We start from the raw sequence: 11641 nt of genomic DNA, 5'->3' as shown, positions 1-11641 counted from the left end.
GACCGTGGCATTCCGCCATAAAGTGACCCCATTCACCACATCCAAAACAATGACCTGCAAATGTCTCCCACTTCAGTTTAAAACAAAGACTTCTCATACCAGGAGCATTCATACGCACCCATCCTGGCCTCTTGTGACTTGTATCCCATAACACACAAAATCTGCACTTATTTGTAGCATTTGCATGTGGAGATATCAACACTTTACCCATTTGACTCATCAACTCTGGTAAAAGTGGCCATTAAAAAGCATGCTTACAATCCACTGTAACCCAAACATGACATTCTTGTTTTAACAAAGCATGATAGTCCACTACGGGGGACCATTTCATAACATGCACCAATCGTTTATCAAAAAACACAGGAACTTTACCCAACAATGCACTTCGATGCTCCGGTGAACGAAATACCACATCATAAAACCCTCGTGGTCCCGCATATATATTTTCAACACAATTTGGTGACACGATTGTGTTCAACCATTGTTTAATCCAATTAACATATGGGAGTTTGTCGGTAAAAAATAATATAACAACACGATCATAGAATACATCAAATGATTGCAAAACTGCCTTAGCATCAAATTCCACATCATGCACATCCTCTTCAATGCATTCTTTCACTGCATTTTCATTTTCTTCCACAATATCCGACAATAAGGTATTGGCAATTCCCCATAAATTATCCCAATTACAGTGATCCTTGTCAACTTCATCTACATGTATTATTTCGGTATATGTTAATTTTTTCTCATTAATTTCTTCAATTCCCTTAAACCTCTTAGAGCTTCCAATGTCTTCCCTTTCACGATTACATTCAACCATCACATTACTCTTTTTTTGGATCAATTGTTTCCATATCAATATCCCCCACAATTTGTGAGGAATTCATGTTTATGTCCATCATTATATCGATCCGGGATAAAAACAATTTTCCATGAACAAGAGAGAAAATCAGAACTCACCCGATTGAAGAGGTCGAAGATTTTGAAAGCAATCGAAGACCCACAATGAGTTTTGAGTATGTGGATGCCGACAACACAAGATTCCTTATTGCTATCGCTGCTTCTCGTACAAACCGCCAAATTCAACTTGCTATATCTCGTTGCGAAGCTCTACTCGAGGGCTTTCCAACGCTTGTCTTTGTGCTCAATTCTGTTACCGATAGAGAGCGCAGCAATAAAAACAAATTCGCTTCTTCTTCCCTTCTCCAGTCTTGCGTTTTTTCCTCCCTCCCTCTCTCTCTCTCTCTCTCTCTCTTTACGCCTCCACACCAATTAAGTTATGGTAGGCATTATGGCATAGTCTTTACATGACCAAATCACAACATTGTACACGCACTCACTCTCTCTCACACACACACACTTCAAATGATTGGTATGTTTGATCCCCCAAAGCATTAGAAAGGAAAGAGAGAGAAAAAGGACATATCTCACACACACACACACGCTTGTGTCTCTTAGTCTCCTTTTTATTTGGTAAGTACCTTACCCTAGTGGTAAGTTATTACACTTATATGCAAGCACTATGTCTTGGGTTCTAGAGAACCAATTATCTTACCTCTCTATTACATACTTCATACATATCTCTTTTTAATTCACTAGATGCCATGCCACTACTTATTGTGCCATGACCATGACCTCCTGCTCTCCATCAGGCAACCTTACCAACTGAGCTACATCCATCTTAGCCTCTCTCTCTCTCTCTCTCTCTGTGTATAGAAACAGAGAAACAGAGAGGCCATGGATTCTTCTTCATCTTCTTCCAAGGTTAAGGTTAAGGTTAAGGTTGAGGTGAAGCATGGAGTGGTGATCCCTCACCCCCTCCAAGGCCACATCACACCTGCACTGCACCTGTCCCACCATCTAGCCGCCTTCTCCCGCCACCAAATCTTCATCACATTCCTGCTCCCGCAACACCTCCTCTCCAAGGTGCCCCCCCTCCATCCTCCCCACCCTAATCTGCGCATCCTTGGCGTCACAGACAGCCTCCCCCAGCAGCACCCTCGAAATCAGACTTTCCTCCATGGCTATGAGGTCGCCATGGCTATGCAAGCCTCAGTGGAGGAGTTGTTACGCGATCTCACACATGTTCAGCAGGAGCAGGAGGAGATATGGCCCCCACCCCCTGACTTCATCCTTTCCGATGCCTTCATCATTTGGGCTCATGACCTTGCTCTCAAGTATGCCATCCCCTGTGTCACATTTGTCACCACTAATGCTTCTGCCATGCTGCTCATGGCCTCCATCCCCAAGTTAACTCACCTCCGCATCCTTCCCATCAAAGGTAAAATCAATCTTTTCCATGTCCTCAACCAAAAAAAAAAGCTTGCTTCCACTTCTCTGGTTTTTAGTATTTACCTCCTCTTTTTCTGCCCTAATCTTTTCCTTTTTCTTTTTCTTTTTCTTTGTCTTTGCCCCCTCCCTCCATTTCATGTTAGGTTAGTGCTCATGCTTCAAGTTTGGTTACCCTAATTCATGTGAATGATGATGTGTAGCTGAGCATGCCGACATATCCTATCTTTCATCGATGACCGAGGAGGAGGCAGCGGCCGCAGAAGCTGAGAAGGATCTCATCACATGCTTCCCGGGCCTCCCGCCATTGCATCCATGTGAACTCCCCACGTCTTTGAGGAGCCCGAGCCTCGACCATTACCGAATGAAGTTCATGAAGTCACAATTCGAACAAGCCTCGAAGGCGGCCGCAGTCATTGTGAATACTGTGGAAGAGATTGAGAAGGAGGTGTTCGATGGCCTAGAATTCGCTGCCCCTGTATATGCAGTAGGTCCTGCCCTTCTACTAGATGAAGCAAAAGAGAACCCTAATAACAGTACATGTAATGGTGCTGGTCTTTGGCCAGTCCAAAATGAATGCCTTTTATGGTTGGACAAACAAGACCATGGATCTGTGGTCTATGTTGCTTTTGGTAGCTTGCTTTCCTTTGAAAACTCACATTTTGTGGAGCTTGCTTTGGGCCTAGAGGCGAGTAAGCGTCCGTTCCTATGGGTCGTCCCGCCCTACTCGTATCGTGACTCGGTCTCCGAGGTATTGCCCGATGGCTTTATAGAGAGAATGCAAGGAGTTGGGATGGTCATATCTTGGTCTCCTCAAACTCTAGTTCTATCCCATCCTTCCCTCGGTGCCTTCATCACGCACTGCGGTTGGAACTCTGTCCTCGAGAACCTATGCTTAGGGGCGGTTCCAATGATATGTTGGCCTAATGCCGCAGAGCAAGCTGTGAATGCCAAACTCATCACGGACGTCTGGAAGGTTGGCATTAGAGTGCGAACACGGAAGAATCGGCTTGTGCACCGTGACGAGGTCGTCCGAGTTGTCAATTTTATGTTTCTACATGATGAAATCAATGGCTTTAAAGCTAGAGCTTTGGAGTTGAAGGATGTGGTCTCTACGGCTGTACAATTGGGTGGGTCATCTTTGAAAAACATCGACAAGGTGATCGACATTGTGAAGAGAGCAAAGGCGAGAAGATTTCCAGAGGGTAGTGATTGATTGGTATTCACGCACGACAAACTTTGAATACACATATACGATGTGGATTGAAGCTTAGGCATCATCATGTTGGTTTAAGTTGGATTCTCTATTAGGATGATGGGACAATGTGTCTCTGTTTGTCGAGCTAACACAACTTTAAGATTTATCATTGTCGGATTGTATAGAGTATGAGGGTAAGTATATGCCATAAGATTCAACTCCTTGAAAGCTTAAAAGAGATCATAAATCATTTCTCATTGTTCTTATTACATGTATGTTCGTTACCATGAAACATTTCATGATCAATATTACTTGTTATGTGAAATTTGATACACACATTATGGATGGAAAGCCTTTTTAACAATGGCCCAATAAATTGAAGACAAGTCATAATAGGGAGTGTGGATTTTTACCTCTCTTAGCAGGTCGGGGTGAAGCATTGATCAGGGGGCAAGGCTAAAAATTTTAATCTTAAAGAAAAACTAGAATTGATGCCAAACAATGAACTCATCTGTCACTATTTGATGCATTATTCAATGTAGTGCCTAAAAACATGCATTACACAATACAGGGATATCAATAACAACCATCTTGTGTTTATTGTGTATATTTTCATTGTTCTTAGTTCAATTTCCATATCTACAACTATGTATAACTACCTTTGGTTCATGTATTTGATGTGTGAATATTGTACTAACACACAATTGGTGCCATGTTGTAGGTGTAGATTGGAAAAGAGTTCACTTTGATGCTCAATGATTGTAACCTTGTTTGTAAATTGAAGTGTATGATCTAACCAACTTCAAATATTTGAAGATACTTGGAATTGGAGTCAAGAAATATGTACCTTGCATGATCATCCCTCCGTGACCACTAACAATTGGCAATTGTTTGGTTCAGTTCGATTAAAATTGAATCGTTCAAAAAAATTGAAACTTAAACTAAACCAAACCATGAAATTGTTTAAACCAAAACCATTCGAATCAAACCATTGCAAAAAAAACCAAGCTCAAACCATCATAGGTCAAGCTATTAGGTTTGCCAAATGATTGGTTCATGAATTGGATTAAGCCAAATTTTAAAGCAAGAGATAAAATAAAGTATCATAACTATTGTACAGTCATGGTGAGCTCAACTATTGCTAAACTAAATGCAAAAGGTAAGTGCATGGCTTGAAAGTCAAAACAATCAAGCACTTAGGTAGACAGGTTTTAGACCAAAACACTCCATTGTAGTTACATTAAGGGTAATTATGGAAAAAAATTGACTACAAGCTAAGACACTTTGTTATTGCTTTGTTGATTTAAAAAAGCATTTGATATAGTACCACGAAGTGAGCTTTGGAATAGAAAGGTGGAAATCGGCATGCCATTAGAGTATGGAGTTGCTATTGCATGATTATCTGAGCAAGTTAGATTCCAACTAAAACCTGAGAATGGTTTCTCAAAATACTTATTAAGTAACATGGGGTTAAACAAAGATATTCATTATCACATACACTCTTTGGTTTATTCATTGATAAATTGGAAGAGTGGTTGATAGGGGTGCAAGAGAAGAAGGATTAGATGCCCCAAAATTAATGCAACAAGTTATCTTACTGCTTTTATATGTAAATGACGTGGTCATCTTTTCATATGATGATGGTATGCAACATTTATTTGGAGCATTAGAAGCATTTTGCCAAAGTAGAGGACTAACTGTAAATGTGGATAAAACAAAAATGATGGTAGTGCGAACCATCCAGCCTCACCAATACTCTATGGTTACATATAAGGGAGACCATTTACAATTTGTACAAAGATTTAAGTATCTTGGTATCGATGTACCTTCCACGAATAAATGGACAACATGCTCTGAGTCTAAACTTCAAGCTTGTTAGAAAATATATTATATGTTGGAAAAAATGCAACCAAGTGATGTGAAACTAATGTTATTTAATCCCATGGTAATACAAGTTTTGCTTTATGGAGTAAAAGTGTGGGGTGGCACTATCTCTCTTAATGCATGGAATGAGATTGAGAAGATTCAAAAGATGTTTTAAGGAGACAATTGGGAGTAAAATCCACAACCTCCTATCAAGTGATGGTCGTGGAAGTAGGTGTTTGACTATAGAGATAGTGGTGCTACAGAGAGTATAGAGATGAGATGCATTAAAAAAGTAATGAATATGCCAAATCACAGTTTACCACATCTTGCTTAGAATGTTGGATGTAAACTACAAAAGAATCATAAGAGCAAAATTCTTTCATCTACTTGGGTAGTTGACATAAAAAAATGGTTCAAAAGATGGGATGTAGAAGATCTCCTAGAACTTTGAAGTGATGCTATGAAATATGTAGTTGTTGAGGAAATTTTAAGATGTTAAAAGAACAAAATTAGAATATTATATTGAAAACATCGATCTTGAATGTTGGGTTCTACATAAGGCAAGAAGGCCTATTGATCGTATTCAACCTTACCTCATCGTTAACATGAGTATTAATTCTCGTAGAGCCTTAACACTCCTTCACACTTGATCACACCATCTAGGTATTGAAGTTGCATCATGGAATCAAAATCAGCCAAATATAAAGACATGTAAGATATGCAAGGAAGGGTTAGTAGAGGATGAATATCACTTGCTTTTTACATTCTCTACATATAGTGCAATCGTGAAAGCTATGATGATATATTAAGAGGGGGTGATGACTTGAGTATGACACTAAAGAATGTGAAGGTTGAACTCACATGTGCATGCCTTATTCACACATCAAGACTTGGTGCTTAAGTATGAAAATATAACTTTCTTTGTCCTATGGGTCAATATTGGCCTCTCTATGGCCGCTAAAAATATCTACTCTCTCTTGTTTTAGCACTACATCTTGGGTTCGAAACCCAAATTTCTCGCCTCTACTACTCCATAGATATCTCTTACTTTACTAGATCAGTAGATGCCACTGTGGAATGTAGGGGTTGAACCCATGACCACCTAATCTCCATTGGGCAACCTTATTACATCCATCTGAGCTCCTCTCTCTCTCCCCCCCATAGATATCTCTTACTTCACTAGATGCCACTGTAGAATGTAGGGGTTGAACCCATGACCACCTAGTCTTCATTGGGCAACCTTACCAACTGAGCTACATCCATTTGGGTTCTTCTCTCTCTCTCTCTCTCAACGAGTTTTATTACTGTAAAGAGACATTCCAAGTGCCATAGGCTGCGCTAATTGTACCAAACACAATGGATCTATTGATCACCCTATGAATCAAGACAAATGTTTCTTGGATAAGAGAGACCTCGAAATGAAGTTGTCTTAGACAAGGAAGACTACCGACTCAAAGCTTGAATGAATGCAAACATCATTCATCGAAATTTGGAAGGCTAACCCTCCATTGTCATTGGGTTGCTTGATAGAAGTAGTAATACTAGTTGTGGTAATGTAGTAATAGCAAAGGTTGTATGGAAGTTCTACACTCGTCAGATAAGGAACTCCCAATTAAATGATCAAGATAGCTGAAGGTACGTTTGGGGATCAAAGTCACGATGTCTCATGATTCAATATCTGAGATCTTTTAATTTCAAATGAAGGTCAATCTAAACGAGACACATTCGACTAGGCATGGCATACGTTAGTAACAGGTGATCTCTGGTTGATGCTTTGGGAAAAAACACCACCTAGGGTGTGATGGGCAGTGCATGCATACAAGGCTGAGATACATATTCACTGCAGTATGTTGAGGTGTGATTACTACCAATTCCAACTTCATGCTCTCAAGTCGTAGAGGACAATCTGAAGTGATACAATCTTTCTTGATTTAATTCACCTTACAACCACACTTCCTATATCATTGCCATTGTAGAATGTTTGTAGCCTAACCCATAAAGGCCATGAGAGCTTCAAGTATCATCACCTTGAACTATGGGTACAAGTTACAACTCCCTTCCGTTGATTCATTTTCTTAGAGGTAGTATAAGTTTCAAAGCCAAAGTTGTTACAATTTGAAACTAACACAGAAGTTTTACACTGCAAAAAAGTGATGGGAGGATTGTGTAAACATTCTAAGCATATTATACCAGATGCAATAAGCTTATAATCTTTGGCGTAAGCTTTAACTGATTTTCCTATAGTTTGTTTGGCAACGATTACATCATTGGGTTGTCAATGTGACAAGCTAATGATAACAAGAAATGTTAACTAACGCACCAGGTGAAAGAACATTAGATAATTAACAATCCAATCAATCTTTTAGATACTGCTTTACGCTTTATTTACTCAGAAGAAAACTTTACAAAAGCTGGAGCTTAATCATTCAGCACAGAAAGAGCAATCAAATTTCAACGAATAAAGCTCACAAATAACAAAGATGCAAGCTAGATGTATCTAATTAACTCCTTTGTTTTGGATTTCCCCTTCAGGTCAGCATCAGCTTTGCGTTTCTTCGGTTGGCATTGAGGATCCTATACCAGATCACAATGAATATTCAACCGACAATGGCATTTGCAATGGTATAAAACACGTAACTACAGCAAAGGATTAACCACAACTCACATAGATCAAGGATACCAATTGAAAACTTGTATATTAGCAATGAAATGACACATACTAATAATTACGTATGTCACTAAAGCAAAGGATTAACCACCACTCATTTAAGATCAAACTCTGGCTGAAGGATGAAAAGCTTTGCAAATAATAAACAGAAATGAGGATATACCTGCCAAAGTGTTCTCACTTGTCCTTGTGTATGTTGGACTTCTTCACTTTCTTTGGCCATCCTTCTCATAGCTGATGATACTTGAGCTTCAAATAGTTTCTTTTGAAGTTCATTATCAGCATACTCTATTAAACAATTGCCTTTCCCTCCACTTATAATATCATTATTTGATTTAATCATGATTGATTTTAAACGAGGACTACTTGTCCCTTCATTGAATGCATCTGTATCATTGCCAAAACTGCTAGATATTGCCTCCGATTCATCATCAGCTGAATCTGAGGAGCTTCCTGATCTTGCATCAGAAGCAACGTTATTTGAATCCTGTTGATCAAAAAGCAGTGGAAGTTTAGGCATGATGATTTTATTTTCTTCTTCATCTCTTCCCTTTTGAAAGGATGGGATCGATGAGCCAGATTGGCAAGGATCTGATCGCCCCTGTATACTCAGACTAGTTTCTTGATATTGAAATTTTTCCGCTCGTTGCAACTGTTTTCTTGCCAAAGGACTAGTAGCATTTGTAGCAGTGGTGCTCTCTTCACTCTCAGCTTGGCAACTCCAAGATTTTCCTAGTTGTTTTCTAAGTGAAGCTTTCTCCCATTCATGTCGAAATTCCCCTCCCACATCTTCAATAATTTCACAGTCAGAAGAGGTACTTGATTCTTTTGTGTTATCAAACACAATCTGTACAGGTCTCTTCTCACCCTTTCTAGTCCTTGTATGATTAGGCCCCAGCTTTTTTAAATCTCTATTATCATTACCATAACCATAATGACTTGGTTGAATAGTATTATATTGTCTATGAGATCTAGATCCAACATCACTCTCATAATCACCTTCGCATAATTCAACATCTTCAGATGTGTTATGATTTTCAACCTCTCCACTGTCATCATCATCAATTATGATTACATCTGGCAGAACCTTAACTTCTCTTATTTCAGGGGATTTCTTGAAAAGTTTCCCCTTAATAATATCATTTTCATCCTTTCTGGAGCCGGTGCCTAACATGTGTTCTTGTGTTATTTCTCTCTTACAAGCCATTTCCAACTTGGTTTCTTTCAAAAGAATAGATTGCTATACAACTAATCGTTGCATATTTCCAGACTATACACACTTCTGTAGGTTCCGGAAGCTCCACTCAGTAAGAAGGTTTCCTTTGATGATGAGCTAATATTAATGTAACTTGAAACACCTACATTACCATAAGACAAGCAATTATGCATCAAATAATGAAATAGTCTGAACATATTACTTAACCAAGGATCTATATGATGAAGCATACCAATATACAACAAACTCACATTGAACAGATAAAAGGCAGTTTAACTATGCTTACAAACACTAACAATACACAAAAACATGCAACAACATATCCACTAATCAATACATAGACCTAAGTAAGGATCAACATAATGAAGCTGGCCATTATGTAACAAATAAAAAAACTCATATTTGGCTAGATATTAGGAAGCTTAAAAGAGAAACTTAGACAACTCCATATTTCCAGTCTATACACACATTTGTAGGTTCCACTGGTCAACTCAGTAAGAAATCTTTCCTTTTTGCGATGAGCTGTTCTTTCAGTAACTCAAAACGGCTACATTATCATAAAGCCAACAATAATATATCAAAATTATCTGCAGAGTGTGAAGATTGTACCTAATAAATCCACCATTTAACACTCAGAAACCTCAAATTTAAGCTATTTAAGCTTCATTTGACCTACATAGCATAGAAACAATATGGCAAAAGTCTGTGCAAACTAAACACTGTGCCTAGTTATGACTCACACCATCATTTAAACTGCAAAAAACTCAAAACTGGCTACATACAAGGCAGATACTTACAAGAAATACATTACTCAAAATAGTTCCTAATTGAGGATCAACATGAAGATACAGACCACCAACATGTACAAATATCATAGTTGGATAGAGGAAAAGTGGATTAACACCTACATTACAATACGGGATGCAATAATAACCTGAACCGTGCTCCAATAAAACTAATTGCCACTTAACATGGAAAAAACCTCAAATCTAAATAGAGGTACAGCAGCCTAACTATGCTAACACAGAAAACCACAAATCTTAGCTTATTTTTCCTGCAAATAATGCTTTCTTTTGCCATTGTTCTTACTGTAGCATAATACCATAAGGATATCAACAATGTAGCAAATTATCAATAGGAACTGGAAGTTGTGCTTAATTAAGGAACCATATGATACATGCCATCATTTAACATGGAAAAAGCTCAAAATTGGAAATAAAAGCAGCTTACAACCATCTACAGTATAATAAACTGTGAAAAAAATGTAATAATCTACACACCATAACACTAAGCTTTTAAGACACATAAAAACTAAATTTCAACAGATATAAGGCAGCTAACAACAAAAGCCACGAGATTTTTGGTTTCTTCAATGTGCAGGTGTGTTATTTTGCCATTATTTCCAATTTTGAATCTGAAAATACTACATTACCATACAGCTAGCAATAAAGTATAAAATAATTTAGACAGCCTGCTTAATTAATGATCAAGATGATGGAGCAGACCATTTAAGGCATAAAAACCTTAAAGTTAACCATGCGTAACCACAAATATTCAGAATAAGATGTTTCTCATTATTCTTTCAGTATATTGAAACGCCTACGTTACTATAAGACAAATAATGATGTATCAAATAGCCTGCTGAGCCTGTAAACTGTCCCTAATTTATGATGAAGCAAACACATCTTGATTATGCTTGCAAAGAAACCAACAACTTACTTCTGCAGAAAAGGCTCTTTTTCCAACTATTCTTACTGTATCTTATTACCCTAAGGCAAGCAATAATGCATCATATAATCTACACGGCATGAACAGTACACCTGCTTAAGGACCAATAACGCTTACAAAGAAATAATCAAAATTGACTTTATTTTGCCTGCAGAGATCAGTTTTCTTTCAATCACAGAATAAAGAACCACAATGAGTTTCCAAACTAGCTTGTTCATGAATGCTTAATATTACCTGTATCTCTTCTTCTCTTTCAGGATCTTGTCTCCATCAACATATTTCGGATCACTAGAGACACCATATCCACTCTTATGTGGTTGAAAATAGGGTAGAGACAGTCGATCTGTCTGAGGATTTGCCCATTTCCTTCCTTTATCTTCCAACAGTCACTTGGACAGAGAATAAATACTAGGTAATGACATAGACAGCTCTGAAGAAGAAAGAAAACATAATTAGAAGAAGTAATTCCGCTTTTCCCATCATTTTCCATCCAGGTGATTAAGCCTAGAAATTATGAGGAAGAATGAAACCTCATCAGAGGAAGTAATCACGTGTTTTTCATTTATATGGTTCAACCTAGAATTGACTTGAAAAAACAAATTTCATCATCCACGAAGATCTAAACATGTGCGTTGTGTGTGTGTGTGTGTGTGTGTGTGTGTGTGTGTGTGTG

At 38.2% G+C, this 11641-nt stretch overlaps 2 protein-coding genes across 2 annotated transcripts; one reads left to right on the top strand and one right to left on the bottom strand.

Moving 5' to 3' along the window:
• Positions 1 to 1725: 1725 nt before the first annotated feature.
• Positions 1726 to 3670, top strand: LOC147865315 (7-deoxyloganetin glucosyltransferase-like). The gene is made up of 2 exons (XM_087318097.1): positions 1726 to 2284; positions 2496 to 3670. Exons 1-2 carry the CDS (start codon positions 1741 to 1743, stop codon positions 3506 to 3508), a joined length of 1557 nt encoding a protein of 518 aa, XP_087174223.1. The 5' UTR covers positions 1726 to 1740; the 3' UTR covers positions 3509 to 3670.
• A 4010-nt stretch (positions 3671 to 7680) lies between these two features.
• Positions 7681 to 11435, bottom strand: LOC147865314 (uncharacterized). The gene is made up of 3 exons (XM_087318098.1): positions 11203 to 11435; positions 8188 to 9382; positions 7681 to 7930 (listed from the first exon to the last, which is right to left on the bottom strand). The coding sequence occupies exons 2-3, from the start codon at positions 9229 to 9231 to the stop codon at positions 7844 to 7846; spliced, it is 1131 nt and encodes a 376-aa protein (XP_087174224.1). The 5' UTR covers positions 9232 to 9382; positions 11203 to 11435; the 3' UTR covers positions 7681 to 7843.
• Positions 11436 to 11641: the final 206 nt, after the last annotated feature.

Source organism: Azolla caroliniana, unplaced genomic scaffold, assembly GCF_043228905.1.
Source record: "Azolla caroliniana isolate FFs.n. ecotype wild unplaced genomic scaffold, voAzoCaro1.0.p SCAF_4, whole genome shotgun sequence".
NCBI classification, from domain to species: Eukaryota; Viridiplantae; Streptophyta; class Polypodiopsida; order Salviniales; family Salviniaceae; genus Azolla; species Azolla caroliniana.
Note: the sequence above shows the minus strand (reverse complement) of the source record. Positions and strands in the feature narration are given on the sequence as shown.